Here is a 17,271-nt window from a genome sequence, read left to right as displayed (position 1 = left end):
AGTTCAGTGCAACAAAAAAAAATGTAAAAACAAGATTCAGTCATGCTGAACTTTATAAAATAATTGTAGAAGACAATATTGAGTGTGCCTTTCAAATGTAGACATTGCCTTTCGTATATTTTTAACATCGATGGTCACAAATTGCTCAGCTGAGCATTCATTTTCTCAGTTGAATGAATATATTAAACATCCCATCAGAACAACTATGCAACAAGGCAGGTTGAATGCCTTATCTCTACTAAGTATAGAAGCAGATGTGTTACATAAGATTAATTTTGAGGATCTGATCATAGGCTTTGCAATTAAAAAAAGTATGAGAAAACTTTTCAAATCTAAATAAAGTTGAAGTATACAAAAATAAACATTATTTTCCATTTTTCTATAAGTTTTGTTTCATTTTATTGTTTATATTTTGAATTACATATATATGGGACACCAAAATCTTTTAAGTGCTTAGGGCCTCTATGGGTCTTAATCCGGCCCTGTGTGCGGTGCTCATCCACGAAATATCAGTATCACCAATATTATATTTTTGCATTTATTCCCGCTAAAGACACCCAATTGCTTGCAGACTTCGCCCGATTCCTAAAATTGAACACAATATACTATGCTATACTAATGCTTCATTGTCCTCTTCTCGAGAATAATAAAGCATTAGTGCTTCATGAAGAAGGCGCTTTTCGCCATGTAAACATTGCATCACATTCGCGTTAATAGCTCGGGTGTGCTTTCAAAATGCATACACCTTTGAGCCATTCAAAAAGATGTAAAGAGGGCGCAATGTGTCAAATTCTTAGCGTTGTATTATTTTTAAACAGCTGAGAAGACATGACTAGGTAAGCTTAAATTTTGAGCTCACTCAGCACCTAGCAGCTGTGATTGGTTATTGTGTCAACCAATCCAACTGAATGTTGTTACTTGTCATGAGTTGAGAGATTATCCGATGGCTTTATTACAAACAGCTGTTACACATGTTTTCTGGAACTGAAAACTTGAAAGTGGATGTTAGGAGAAAAATGCTAATTGTTTTTTCTTTTGCTTGTGCAGTATAGTATCTGTTGAGGTTGCAAAGTTTTTTAACGGTATATAGAGACGTTTTTATTCGTCTTCGGAAACAACAGATAATAAAAATTATCTATTCCTGAATAAAAATGAATATTCTGTGCATTATAAGATATTGATCTACAACAAAATACCAGCATATATGAGATAAGACAGAAGAACCACTGATACTTAAAAAAAAAAAAAAACTGATGAATTTAGGATTCCCGAAAGTGTGGATAATTCTGATAATGATCAGATGTTATGTATACTGAGTCTTAGTAAACAAAATAAAATTCTTGGAAAACGGAGCAAAATATACTCAAACCAGAGAAATACACATAACGTGCAACAAATTTTACGAGATGATTTGCTGCTCCATCAAACCACATTTATTCCTGCCATACTCTCTCTCATATATTTTCATCTTTGAGTATTTCAAATATACCAACCAAATATAGCATTCTCCTGCATTGTTGTTTTCTAATCAATCATAAAACAGATTGTTTCCCCCACTCTAAGCAGAAGTATTCAAAGTTACCTGCAATTAATTCCATTGGACCAATTAAGATGAGTGCTGATGTGCTATACCCTCTCAAAACTTTTATACATCGATAAAATGCAATCCCACGGTCATGGGCGTCCACGGGGGGATCGATTAAAAAATTCCACAAATTATAATCGTAAAGTTGATTGAGATATGTAATCTTACACCCTCGATCCTGGGAACGCTTTGTCTGTCTTAAAATTTTATTATGGATTTGGCCTGTTGCATGGTAGCCATAGAACACGTGTTTTATTGTTGCAGTAATAAAACACGTATTCCTGTTTTTGGTTCATCTTTTTTTGATTTGTGAACAGCAACGGGTTAGTTTGCCCTCTGTCTAGTAAGTTACAGAGTGAAGTGTGAATTGTAAATTTATAGTGAAACAAACTTAAACAAAAAAAAAAATACATTTTTAAAAGGTAAGTATATATAATTTAATATTATTTTACTTGTTAGTTTTATGATTTTTTACTTTTAAACTGAAATAATTTAATTTAGGATTAATTAATTAGTTGATTTTTAATAAAATATGCTGGTCAATTTTTTATAAATCAATAATTATAAAAATTTATTGATGTAATTATTTGTCTCCAAGCTTCCCCCTCCCCCACTCCTGGAAAACATGACAGCACACCCAACGGAAATGATCACGCGACGCCACTGATATATATATATATATATATATATTACGCCAATATTATCCATTTTTTATACGTATACTGTATCTGTCTTATGAATTCCAGAGCATTTTGCCGGAGGTCGCAGACCATGTACAGGCGCGACGCAATTAACTATTTAGTGATAAACAACTAACGAATTCCAGTTAGCTGTAGCTGCTAAACATACATTTAGATATCAGACAGAAATTCTTCGTAAAAATATAATATAATACAAAGATATATTTGCAACACAACATATAGTACAATTGTACTATATGTTTTATATTATATTTATATATTTATATTTATATTTTTATATTTTTCTTTCCTAACGTGATTTTTCTGTCTCTGTCGTTTGTTGCAAATATTTTAATCCAGTGACTAATATACTACAAATTAATTTTTTGTCTATATAATTATATTTATGTTTAAAAGTTTATTATACTACCATGGTACAATAAAAAATAAAATACAGTGATTTCTAGCGCATTTTGACATTTAATCTATTACTCAATGTTCAAACTGATTTGCATGAATACAGGCTTGTTTTATTTTATTTCTTAGACATTGACGAATGTGCAGAAGGTATTAAACAGTGTTCCCACCAGTGTATTAATACAAGAGGTTCGGCTTACTGTATCTGTTCAACTGGTTACGTTCTCCAACTGGATAGGAAGACATGTACAGGTAAGTATTTGGTGTACACATTTGTATGCTCACCTGTAATCTAAGATATCTTCTATGTAGTTTACATAATAATTAAACTACAGCAAAGTAGTTAATACTTTGCTGCAGCCTAATATATACGCCGACAGGATACAGACTATGAAGATGAGATTAAACTAACGTGACCATTAAAAAAAAAACAATACTCCTTTAAAACAACTTATTTTACAGGAGTATTAAGGAATAGGATTAGTTTTCTTCCTACTAAAGGTTTTTAAGATATGAATCATTTCTGTGTTGTTTTTTTTTGTGTAATTTGTATTCATACGAAGATAAGATTTATCCCATTCTTTTAGTCAATAACAGGCGATGACCGGCCTCGATTGAAAACAAAGGATTTGACAACTTGGCGTAATACTTGTTAAAGGTTGTTACTTGGAATCACATGACTGTGATCGCAGAGCATACGATGCGTAGCACTCTTTGGCTCGGTATCAGTATTTTTACAACTACCCGTTGTTTTTCACGTGAGTTATTTTTAGCATAAACGTAGGTGCAAAAACTGTAGTACAGATGTCTGTCTAGATGCATTCATTGGACATCTTTTCCGCTAATGCGTAACTGACAAAATTAAGAAAAACATTCCAGTTAGAATATCGTAGTTAATTGGAGTATTGCAAATGTAGAACTTAATTTATTTCTCAAGACGTATTTAGCGAAAAAGCGTATCTCGAGGATTAAATCTTGGATTAAAAAATAAATAAATAAATTAAAAAAATGGGGTATCCCCGATTCGGGAAATTCAAGTAATGTGGCGGTTAAATGTTAACTAATCAGTGTGCAGTATTATGTCCATTAATTGCGTTGTTGTTCTTTTGGCAGGTATGGAAGCGTTGCTGGGCTGGGTTTGAATTTATGGCTGAAGCAACAAACGATATGAGACTAGTATAAGTCTGTTAATCGCGTGCTTTTTTTCGCTTTTTTTTTTCCCCCGCAGGTCTCTATATTTTGTGGGATGAAAATCTCTGCCTGCCGCCTCTCATATGAGGCCAGCTAAATCACCATTACTTGAAAAGTTCCTAGATGAGATTCGAATAGGTATTTCCAACCAAACGTAATTTCTAAACCGACTGAACTATGGAGGCGATCCACTTTAATAACTGTAATAATATTATTATTACTATTATTAAACACTGTACTAATATTTAAATTAAAGTGTATTTTTATTTTTGTAGATATTGATGAGTGTTCCATTGAAGGTCGGAACACCTGTCAGCATAAATGTATCAACACTCCCGGAAACTACCGTTGTGAATGTAGACCTGGATATATACTACTGAGCAGCGGCAAGTGCGAAGGTCAGACACAACTCTATTTTATTACTCTTTTTTATAATAATTTTAACTAACATCAACTTCTCTGCAATTTGTTCAATTCTTTCTCTCTCTCTCTCTCTCTCCCCCCCCCCTTTTTTTTTTTTAAGGAGAGGATAGTACGTAGACTTATTTACAACTAATTCGGAGCTTTCATTTCAGCAATTCTGAGTACTGAGAGCGACAATACCCCAAGTATCAGGATATGCCACACATATAAATCAAGACTTAGCAAATATTAAGCAATAGTATAAAGAATTATATACTTTTATGTTTGAAACTTTATTGCATTCATTAATTTAATATAATTAATAACAAGTTAAAAAAATCGTTTTAATTAATAACAAGACGTAAATGATCTAAGTACAGCATCTCGCAGAAACAAACTTTTTGCATGAAACGCCTTCATATGCTCCTGCAATTCATAGACTTATAAGGTAATTACAAGCAAATGAAGTAACAGCATATTGTTTATAATAGCACTGATTATTATTAATGTCTGATATGATAAAAAAAAAGATCTGTATTGATTTACTGTTCGTTCAGTGAAGTCTTGTAAACAGTATGAAGCATATGAAACATATATAAATCTCGAATAACAAAGGAAATAAGTGGTAAAATTATTTTTTTTAAAAAAATGCACATATTCGGTATATTCCTTGATTTAATTTAAGATAGTCAAATCTCTCGTAAGATAATTTTAATTATCTGCTTTGACACTTTTCTACCCTTTCTTCCACACCTTACTTTCTCGATCGCTTAGCTGAGTGATGTATATTTTTTACTTTTAAGATGCATACATACCATATCGACTAATTTAGTAAACTTTTAAAATTTAGTAATTTAGTATCGACTAATTTGACTTCCTGGATCGTCGTCACTAAAAATTATTATTTTTTTTTTTTGTGGTGTAGGGTGTCGGAAGAATTCCTACTGGTCAGTATCCGAACAAACTTGCATCGAGTGTCCACCGAACTCGTACACTAATGGGGAAGGGAAGAACTCCATTTCTGACTGTTTATGTGAAGAAGGCTACACCGGGAATCCAGCTCTTGGACAAAGCTGTCAAGGTACGTCATTCTACTGTACGTAATGAAATAGTTCTGTTTGACTAATTATGACGCATGTGATGGGAGAGATACAGTAGCGACCAAATAATCCGAATGAGCCAAATTATCCTCAAGTTTTGGTTTCGGTTTAATATTCTGGTTGAGTCGTGTGTGTCTAAAATGAATAAAACTAGTGCTTTATTAATTTTGTGTAGCTATAAAATGGATACATCTCCAAGAAAGCGTTCAAAAATCTGCACTCTTTCTAAGTACACATCCATGACTCAAAGACAAAGGAAAACTTTGTCTTTGAGTCATGGAAATAAGAAGGAAAACTACTTATTCAAGATCGTTTCCTAGTTAGGAAAAGAAACATGAATCCAAGATTGTCTGCTGCAGACTTAGAGACTGGGCAGCTAGTGGGATTAATATTTCTAACATGACAGAACGTAGAAGATTGTTGGAAGCAGGAAGGACTGCCCACAGACCAAGAAAGAAACTGTTGACGAACGCTATGCAGAAAAAGAGGCAAAAGTGTACAAAGATTGGACTATCGAGAAGTGGAAGAAGGTCATATTCTCAGATGAGAGCCACTTCTTTATCCAAGGAGAGCGAGTACCCTATGCTCAAAAATCAGCGGCTGAGGAGACTTCTACTGTCCACCTTCTATGAGCTCCTAAGCACCCAGCTAAAAAGATATTCTGGGGTTGTTTTACACATGACAGTCCAAGATTACTTGTTCTCGTTCGACAGTATGATGAAAAGCGACGATACATAATAATATTGGGGAAAAGAGTAGTCGCACAGATCCAGAATGACAAAGAACTCATCTTCTAACAGGATTTCGCTTAATGTACGCTTCAAAAAAGTGAAAGAGTTCCTCAAAAATCACAACATCCAATTGCTTCAGTGGCCAGGTAACTCTCCTGATATTAACCCAATAGGAAATTTGTCGATCATAGTAAAAAAGAGACTTGGAAAATTAAATTGTGATACAAAGTATAACTTAATACAATGGCAAAAGGCCCTACTATCATAATAGTCAATATATGATACTTAAGTATAAAGAGCTAATAAGCTTCATTTCGGCAATGAAAACATTACTTAAATTAAGGGGATATTAAATCCCGCATAGTTTTAAAACCGAATAAGAAACTCAAAGATCGGAATCAGAGAGTTTCTTGCCGATTATAGTAAACTATAAAGTATCGGCGACACTAGTGTGTGTCGCCGATACTTTATAGTTATCACTTGCATCCTAGTACTACGTACTAGGATGCAAGTGATCCTAGTACGTAGTACAGTACCGGGCAACTCGTGGCAGAAGTGGAGGAAGAGAGAAGTGCCACGAGTTGCCCAGTACTGTACTACGTACTAGGATCACTTGCATTGGCTAACGCTAGTGTCGCCGATACTTTATAGTTTACTATAATCGGCAAGAAATTCTCTGATTCCGATCTTTGAGTTTCTTATTCGGTTTTAAAACTATGCGGGATTTAATATCCCCTTAATTTAAGTAAAGTCAATATATGATTTCCCTGTTATTCGAAAGATAGCGGCAATAAATTCCCTTCTTTTTTTATTTAGTTGTTTATTTGATTTACTTTATATACAGTAAACTTGTCGAAACTCTGATTGAAAATACTACACATTTTTGTTCCGATTTTACGATTTTTTGATGACTTTAAACTAACATATTCGTGGTACAGTGAATATAACTGGAAGGTACTTGTGATATTTTTCTGCTTCTATTACTACTGCTGCTCAGATTACTGAATTTTCGTTCTACGATATCACTTAAGGATGGTTTCCACGTTTGTGGAGCGGAGTGTAAACATAGTTCTCGACATCTTTTTATAATTTTAGACAAGCAGTGTTCTATAATCTGCAATAATAAAGAGAATGAAAGTGCCATAATAATAATAATAATCCGCGGTACTTACAGACCCTAAGACCCACAATCTGTCAAGTATCCTTGGTTTGTGAATTTAGAGATAATCTTATCTTATGTTTTAATCATTAGTCTTATGCCTGAAGATATATTTTTGCGTGCAAATAACGTGTGTTCTGGCCAGTTTGCTTCGCTGGGATGGAAAATCCGAGTTTCCCTGAGGAGAGGGGGGGACCCTTCCACTTCAGTTTGAGATCGGATTACTCACCTCCAATCAATCAAATTAATACTCAGGTGGCCATGTGACCGTGAGTTTACGGGTAGATATGTTTGTTTTGAAGGAGTCAAAATCCTATTTTGCAGAATAAAATTAAAGTTCTGCCACCGTTGTTGCGGAGCACAGTTGTATACTGTGGTGACGTGTGGCTTTTGTAAGGATTACATCCAAATAATTGTATTTCAAGATAAAATAATGAACTGTTAATTATAAACAAGATAAAATTAATGAACAAAACAGGCTTACCAAGTCTGGTCATAACTTCCATGCGCTATGTATGCTGAAGAAAGACTGTTAATAGGTTCGAATCTAGTCACCGCCGATAGGAACGTTTTCTACTTAAGTCGATCGAGCTAAATATATGCAAGGAATAATTTTTTTTAAAACCTTGGAAGAAAACTGAGTTTTTAATTCCACAATTTAGAACACTATAGCGAAGAATACATTTGAGTACAGTGCATACAAATGAATACTAGTTAGGATTAGGAACAATGCCTTTGATCTAACACGGCTTTGAAATGCGCTCAACCTCTGCGTCAGTAAGAAGCAGATACCGGCTTCTTACGTATTTCCAAAAAGTCAGAACTAAAATGAGTGCCACCTGTTCGCTTTCAGGAACGAAAAGGCATCCGAGGGATTTCTTTCTTTTTTTCAAGAACAGGGAAAATATTAAATAAATAATTCATTTGACATTTTGTCTGTTTTCAGGAACTTTAATTATATAATACTGGAAATTTAAAATTTTACCGAAATTTTAAAAGTTTGAGGCACTATATAATTTAATTAATAATTTGTTGTTGTTATATGCCAGAAAGAAAAGAAAAAAAAAAGGTTAATCTGTTAATTTTTCATTTACAGATATTGACGAATGTGATGATGATAATTTTGGATGTTCTGACACCTGTATTAACACACCCGGTAGTGCACATTGCATTTGCCTGGATGGCCACGGTCTGGAAGAAGATGGAAAAACATGCCAAGGTTAGTAACGCTGGGGAAAGGGGTTTCCTCAAACTTTAAAACCACGACTTCATAATTATATATAGATAATATAATTCAATTCCAATATATTATTTCAATTCCTGTTTCAATAATAGATTTAATTAATTCAATTCCAATAATTAAATGCAATTATTCCATAAAAATAAACTATAATTGCATGAGACTGTGTTGAAATCTATCGTTTGTAAATGTTGATTATATCAGTTATGAAAATGACTCATAAATATATGCTACAGTACTAAATTTATGGATCCAGTGATTTCTGATCAATCCCCAAACTTTATATATTAATTCCCTAAACTTTATATATTAATTCCCTAAACTTTATTATTATTAAATAGATTCATAACGTTTAAATCAGCATGCTTCTTTTCAAATTTGTGCTTATATTGCTTTCCAAATGACGTCAACTTGATAGCTTTCACTACACAATGTTTTTAGTTTACAGTGATACACGTATTTTACTTTGGGAACACAGCAAGAAACAGACAGCGCTGAATTATAAATATTTGTTATTTATGACATAAAGTTGATTGATTTTTTACATGTTCTTCCAAAATGAATAAATAAATAATTGAATTTATTTCATTTTCCTGTTTCTCTTCCAGATATTAACGAATGCGCCATCAACAATGGTGGGTGTCAACAAGGATGCGAAAATAATAACGGAAGTTTTCGATGCTTCTGTAATGATGGGTTTTATCCTTCCGCTGTAGATAGTTATGCTTGTGAAGGTAAGTAATGCAAAAATACTGAAGACACATTGACTGATTAAACAAGTATGCATAAAGATACATAAAAATGACTGAAATGAGTAAAATTTTACTCAAAATGAATAAAATTTTTGAGTCAAATGAGTATATATACTAATGACGTTATAGAGGACAGAAACCGCAGGGGACGTAATTTTTAGCCCCAAACCGATTAGGGCTAATTTTTGCAAGCAAATTGAGTCCGATTTCCTGTCAAATGTCAAACTAGGCTAAATGCATGTCCATCAAAAAGAGTGAAAAAGTCAAAACAGTTTTGTTTTGTCACATAGAAGGACTGAGCTTTACTTATACCGAATTGATCCCTTATTTTTGGATGTTACGTGATGCTACATAGATTTTAAAGGTACCAATCATTCCTTTATATTTTGTTGGCTCAATGTTTAGGTTTTGCATATTAAGAAGGCGAAATGAAGTATAATAACGAATTCCTTACATGAGAGAAGAGCACTAAAAAGCAGAAGATAACGAACGGTGAAAGAATAGAATCCTTATGTGTAATCTACCTAATGCAAAAACGGATTAGGTGGAAGACCAAAAAAAAATATATATATATATATGAAACGCAGTAAGTGATGACGAGGAAACTGGCCACGCTATTGCACAGGTTGTTCGAAAGGTGAGAAAGAAGGGCTTAACTATCATGTTCCTCGCAATGGAGTGGGATCAAGAGCTTAGGTGGACCTCACGAAAAATCTTTGCAACTTAATTCAAAATTTCTCAAGGTCTCAAAGGAGAAAGTCCAAAGAAAGTTTGTTGCCAAGATGAGCAAAAAAAAATCCTGATTACATTAGTCTAGGAAAAGTTCAATCAAATGTCCCAGAAAGAAAATAGCTTCAAATCAGAAGGAGAAAATATTAAAATTTCAAAAATTTAATGTTAGATTGTATCCATTGAGTTATTACTTTCGGTAATTAAACAAATCGGTGTATTATGACTGTATATTTTCTAAATTCCTTCAACATGAATGTAAAACTATAAAACTATTTCTACTTAGATAAAGTATATGAAAATGTACAACGAATGTACATCTCATCAATAATGAAATATAAATCTTGACTACGTCCAATGAAGAGTCATAAAAACGAATTCGATGCATAGCAGTAAAAATGATATAACGAGGATGTTAACGAGTTCTTCATGTTTCACTACTGTACACTTTATAATTGCAATTATCTTCAAATTTCAGATATTGATGAGTGCGAAAAGAACAACGGTGGATGCAGCCATCAGTGCGTTAATTTTAACGGGGGTTACTACTGTTCTTGCAGAGATGGTTATCAGCTATCACACGACTACAGAACGTGTGCAGGTAAGTAAAACCACACTTTTTTTTTTGCATTTTATAATTTTGTTTGCACGTTATATTTAATGTACATTTAAATAAATACACACAGCTTCTAAAGTTCACTTTTTTAATTCATAATCAGCATTAAAGATATTACGAATGTTCTAGGTAATGTCGATACCCTGGCATCGACTGGAACACCAGTCTGCAGAAAAACATTCAGAACCGAGGCTCACAACATGGGTTTCCATAATAAAACCGCAATATGCAAGCCCCACATTAACTGAACCAACATGCAGCGCCATTTTCAGTACAAAGAGCGTGTACGTGGTAGCTTAGAAAGCTGTGTTATGGAACGACGAATCACGCTACACCCTCTACTGAACAGATGGACAAGTGTAGGTGTGGCGAATGCCCCATGAACGTCTCTTACCAAAGTGCGTAATCCCAATTATGAAATTTTGAGGTGGCGGTGTGATGGTATGGTTCTGTTTTTCCTGGTTCGACTCTGGACTACTGTTTGTGGTGCCACGAACATTGAACTTCTAGAGATATCTGAACATTCTGGACAAAGCAATGCTTCCTACTTTGTGGCGTTTCTACGGAACTGACCATTGCCCTTTCAGCAGAGCAATGTATCGTGTCATAAGGCTGCTTGCTATAACTCCATGGTTTGTGAAAATGAATATCACTACACTTAACTGGCTTCCACAGAGCCCTGATCTCAACCTTATTGCGTATGCGTGTGATGAACTGGACCATGTCAAGTGACATCCACCCAACAACAGCCCAGGACCTCATTAAGGAAGAATGGTACAAAAATCTCACTGATCGCTATCGTACGCTTGTGGAAATTATGCCCCCATAGGATTGCTACAGTCATCGCAGCGAAAGGAGGTCCTACATCGAATTAGAAATTCGCAGAAATCAGCGGTTTCCTGTATAGCCATGCGACTGCCAATACCGATCCTCTTCAACTCCCTGTGTATAGTTCGGCGAGATACGGTCAGGTACAGCCTTCATTAAATGCTTCGGTCAATTATTGCACATAGGAAGTTCTGTTTGTTCGTACAAATCTTCTGAGACGACGGCGATCTTGTTCCTGACAGAGTGTCAGGAACAAGATTACAGTTAAGCCTCTTAGACAAGCAATATGGGATATTTTTCCACTAATTAAAGGCCTGGAATATCTCACCTTTTGCGAAATCAGTCAGCTCTTCTGTTTTCAAAATCGTGGTTTTAGTCAGACAGGTACTCACAATAAGCCCCTTTGTCGAACTCCGAAAGATCCTTTGTCTTTCCCATTGTGATCAATAGTATTGATGCTTACTGTCTAGAACACGTGGTGACGCGCGTGACCAAGTATTTTGCATATGCGCATAAGTGACGTTTACGTATATCTGCATAACAATTTCTAATTCAGCTGCCGTATCTGTGAAATTATTATTATTATTATTATTATTATTATTATTATTATTACGGGAAACTCCAAGGAGTCCTTAGACTCATCGAGGGAGGCCCTAACATCATGTCAAGAACAACTATTCAACATTCACACAGTATCTATCATACTTCGCCTTGAACTCATTCACAGAAATGGCACCCACAACAGACTCTCACAGCTTACTCCACTCATTCACCACTCTCTAAGTAAAAAACCTAGCTCTAACACCCTTGCTGACCACACTCTTGCCCAGTTTCCATGGATGGCTCCTAGTCCTCCCACCACCAGTCCTGTTCTCAAAAATATCTTCTGAATTAACCTTATAGAAACCCTTCGGTAATTTGAATGTCTCAATCTTATCACCCCTCTTCCGCCTATCAACCAATTTCTGCAACCCACAAATCTTCAACCTGTTCTCATAAGGTTCATTCCATAGACCTGCTATCATCTTGGTCACTCGTCTCTGGATCATCTCCACCTCCTCTCCATCAAGAAGAAACTCTGGCGCCCAAATCTGGGCACAATAGGCTAGTGGAGTCTTATCAAGGCTCGATACAGAGGAAAAATTACTTGCTTGTCTCTGGTCGTCAAAGTATTCCTCAGTAACCAAGTGATTTGATGAGCTGATTTATCCACTTTTGCAATGTGCCCTCTAAATTTCAACTCCCTATCCACCAACACTCCCAAATCCCTGGCCTCGTCAATCTCCTGAAGTACAGTTCCACCAATGTGGTATACTGCTGCTAATCTTTTCACCCCAAAATGCATAACCTTAGATTTTGCCACATTAAATTGACATCCATTCTCCTTAGCCCAGTCCTTCAAACTATCCAAATCATCCTGCACATTCACTATTGCTCTACCCAACTTTGCATCATCAGCAAACAAATGAACAGTTCCTCTCAGATCCTTTCCTATATCGTTAATGAACAAATTAAACAGTAGTGGTCCAAGAACAGAACCCTGTGGCACACCACTAGTCACAGGCCGTCTTTTAGACTCCACTCCTGAATAAACCACTCTCTGGTATCTCTCCATCAACCACCCTCCTATCCATCTCGCCAACCCTATATCTGTCCCCATATGCTGCAGTTTAATGATTAGAATTCCATGTGGTATCCTGTCAAAGGCCTTAGCAAGGTCCAGCAAAATCACTGTAAACCCATTACCCTTATCCAGTTCAGCAGTCACTCTGTTATGAAACGTGAGCAAGTTACTGAGGCATGACCTACCCTTCACAAAACCATGCTGTCCCCCATACAGTATCCCATTTTCATCTATCCAATCTTGTATTTTCCTCTTGACTGCTTTCTCTAAGACCTTGACAACGACTCCTGATATGCTGATCGGTCGGTAATTTACAACAGCACTCTTGGAACCTCCTTTATGCAGCAGAACTATTTCCCCCCCCCTCTTTCCACCCCCTCGGGACTAACCCAGACCCGAGACTCAAATTAAACGAAACGGTCAAGGGCTGACAATTCTTTAGCCGCTTCACGTACGACACAAGCGGTATACCATCCAATCCCACAGATGTATTCACGTTGAGGTTTTGTAATAGACTATTCACCTCCACTTCATTCACCACATTTCCCGTATAAGCTATTGGTTCCTTCATTCCTGCAATATCACCACCTGGATGATATACTCTTGCAAAGTGCTCACTCACAATAATAAGAGATTTTGCAGTTAACAACTGGGAAACGCCACACACGTATCACATACGTGGCTTAGTCGGTAAGTTTAACAAATTGTTTCTCATGCATGTCAAGTTATATACCAAATAAAATGAAATGGGATTACAATTTTTTATTGTTTTTTTTTATACGTCTTCACAACTTCCTCTTACATGACTGTCATATACAATGAATTGCAATTTCCTCTCATTCCAGATAGAATTATGTTTCTCTTTCGTATTATGAACATCAGTTCTGACTTTTGTGGCATACTTCTTTTCAATTCCTTTGATGTGTTCGCTACTATGTATTTCTCCCGATTAGCCTATCTGACATACAATATGGCACCTGATTTCTTCTTCGGTATGTATAGAAATTTCGGGGATAAGATAATGGAAAAATCCTTATTTTAAGGGATTGAAGGCCACTACAATTCCATTATTTAAATATGACTGTTTTGGTCACATGATTTATATAGGGAGAATCACAGTACATTTAGAGCTTCATGTTTGGCTATGCTCGTCACATAGCCACACGCGGAGAAATTCGCAGCTCTGAACACGTTACAGATGTCGTAAAAAGGAGATAACAAATTTCAGCATTAGCGATTCATTACAACAAAGGAGAAACAAAAATGAGTTTTGAAGAGAACAAAAATGCTGTACATTGCATAAGGAGATTCAAAGTGGTGGAGTGATACAGATTCGGAAATAATAATAAGAAAAAAAAAGTATTAAGGGATGACACTTAATTTCATTTAGTGCACACTGATCGAGGAATTTCTTCTTCTTCATCTTCTCTTCCGCTCATAGCTGGTTGAAATGTTGAAATGAAATGTTATCTGCGTAACTCTTGTGGTAAATTTAGATTTTTAGTCAAGTTTCTAGTCATCAAGTGAAAAACAATTTTTGTTATCTGATAGATTTATATATTTAGCCTTTAAGGGACACAACTTCGTATCTGTTGAAAGCAATAACTGTATGTTGCAAGTTTCATTATGCCTACTCTCATCAAGAAACTTAAAGGAAAGGATAGCAACAGAGGTTTTAATTCCCATCATTTAAAAATTCATCAACTAGATGGAGAAATACTCTGACACTTGACAAGAATCTAAATATATTACTTAATTCTTTATTGCTGTCAAAATTATAATTATAGATTTTAAGAACATACGTTATAGATAAAAACGCTTAGCAAAAAGCATTACTAGCAAGAATCATCAATAAATGGGCTAGTTCTTTATTGGAATCTCGCTTGCTTCGCGTTTTTACTTTGAAAGTGTTCATTGTGCATTCTCAATTACAAATAGAATTTTTCTTTCTAAATCATTTAGAATTCACCTGTCCTCGACCCTTCATTCCACCCAATACCAAGTTTTTGTGTAACACACCTGACAGGAAGAATGTTGAAATAAATGACACGGGTGTGGAAGCAGAATCGGAATGTCGAATCAAATGCAATAAAGGATATAAAGCCAGCAGTCTGGATACCATGAAATGTAGCAAAGATGGAAAGTGGCAAGGACAGATGGCATCCTGCATCGGTAAGTGTAATAATAATTTTGTAATAACATTTTATTTATTTATTTTTTATCATCTTACGGAGTATTTACATATATTTACATATTACATATATAATTTTTACAGTGAATTTCAAACAAATTTTTCCGTTTTTTGTATTCTAATAATAATAATTTTTTTTATTGCTAAAATATTTATACATACAATGAACATCTTGTGTGATATTGCACCTTATAATTTTACAGAGTTCAGCACTAAGTGCTGCAATTCCTACATTGGATTTCAATTAAAAATTTTAATAATACTTTTTTGCCTTTATATTACGTATTTATAACACATGTTCTTCTAATATTAACAATGAAGATTAAACAGAATTTTTTGTATAATTTTTTATTTATTTATTTTATTTTTTTAAAGTTTGAGAAAGAGTGATTATGCATACAAATTTCTGCATTTGCTTATAAGGATTACTTGTAGATGAGCGAGGCAAGTTAATCCCACCTACTTCGAATAATAATAATAATAATAATAATAATAATAATAATAATAATAATAATAATAATCTGTCATGAAGCTAACAGATAACATATCTGAAATACACACGCACACACTCAAAATTAAACGCTGAATATGAATCATGAACGCATATTCGTGATTTTTTTTTTTTCAGAATAAATAAAGTAATGATTTTTTTTTTTTCAGAATAAATAAAGTAAATAAGCATTGAACGAGAAGCAATTTCTATGAAACATTAAACCACTTACATTATTCCTTCAAACTTTTGCATAATTACTCAACAAAAAGCTGAATTCTCAACTTATGTCTGTAGCTTTCTATTTCAACACGGGAAGCAAAGATAATCCGCATTCTGATAATCCATTAGAGGGGATAACTGGTTGCTGCTGTTTGAAATAAGGTCGAAGCATGCTGAAGCCAGTATTATGTCGATTTAATCGTGTGTATTCTGGCCAATTTGCCTATTATGCGAGATTTAAAATCGTGCTGCCTGCATATGATACAGGCTAACTCACGTTAGTTAAAAAAGCGCTTATTAATGTCAACTGCGTCTTAGACTAAGAAGCAGGACCTAGGCCTTTCCATCCAAAGGGCATCGCAGATGCCGACTATAATTATAATTTTGGACCCCCTCCACTACAAACTTTGGTCGTATACTCTTGGAGACCTTCAAACCTCTCGATAGATCGCTCAGAATCTTCGTGGGACCACCCAAATAGAAAAATAAGTACCGAAAAGATGTCTTAAGTTGATGGAAGTAATAAAGTACAAGGATTACAATTGAGCGATTTAAAAATAATTCACTCTAAGTAAGCAAGGAGGACTTACAAAATATTATTACTTTTTTTGTGCTTGTGGAATAGTAGGGAAACGAGAGAACATTATGTCAAAAAATGTGGCTTACCCGAGAAAATCTATGTTAAAGCATAGGACAACCATTACCTAATTTTTCATTTTCAAGTGGACTTCTTTTCTGAAAAGTTTATTGCAGCGTGCGACGAACCAAAGGTGAATATTTTTACTGAGGACATCATATGCCAGTGGTGTTCAACCTTTTTTACTACGCGAGCTACTTTTCAATAAAAAGTTATTCGGCGAACTACTCTTATATATAAGTTATTCGACGATCTGCTCTTTTATATAGATCACGTTCCCCCAACCTGATATCTGATTACGCACAACTAAATAACTAAAAAAAAAAAAAATACACAACTAAAAACTTTATTTGTGTATTTAAAAATTTATTTATCACTTTTAATTATTTTAATACAACAAAAAAATATATTGGAATAAAATATTTATTTCTCTATTTTGGAAAACCAAAGTTAGAAAAAACTACAGATTGATTACAAACTCACAAGTTACAGGAAATGCTGTTTGATTAAAAAAAAAAAAGTTAATGTGAAATTTGGCATTGTTTGGACCTCGCAATATTTTCATAGTCAAGTTCATACGAAGAAGTGGCCAACTGCAGACAATCATCCGGACCATTTGTAATTTGGTTTCTTAATTGATTTTTTATGACGGTCATATTTGAAAAAGCGGATTCTGA

General features: G+C 34.6%; 1 protein-coding gene across 3 annotated transcripts in view; it reads left to right on the top strand.

The window, feature by feature from the left end:
- Positions 1–17,271, top strand: part of LOC150100233 (uncharacterized) — a 72,974-nt gene that overhangs the window by 35,575 nt on the left and 20,128 nt on the right. For all 3 annotated transcript variants that reach the window (XM_090402999.1, XM_090402998.1, XM_090403000.1), the window contains 7 exons: positions 2,812–2,934; positions 4,149–4,271; positions 5,201–5,356; positions 8,362–8,484; positions 9,114–9,239; positions 10,465–10,587; positions 15,017–15,226. In XM_090402999.1, coding sequence (XP_090259125.1) covers positions 2,812–2,934; positions 4,149–4,271; positions 5,201–5,356; positions 8,362–8,484; positions 9,114–9,239; positions 10,465–10,587; positions 15,017–15,226 — 984 coding nt within the window. The remainder of the gene's footprint in view (positions 1–2,811; positions 2,935–4,148; positions 4,272–5,200; positions 5,357–8,361; positions 8,485–9,113; positions 9,240–10,464; positions 10,588–15,016; positions 15,227–17,271) is intronic.

This window comes from Typopeltis vanoorti, chromosome 13, assembly GCF_054136105.1.
Source record: "Typopeltis vanoorti isolate ZY-2024b chromosome 13, IOZ_Tvanoo_1.0, whole genome shotgun sequence".
In the NCBI taxonomy this organism is placed as follows: domain Eukaryota; kingdom Metazoa; phylum Arthropoda; class Arachnida; order Uropygi; family Thelyphonidae; genus Typopeltis; species Typopeltis vanoorti.
Note: the sequence above shows the minus strand (reverse complement) of the source record. Positions and strands in the feature narration are given on the sequence as shown.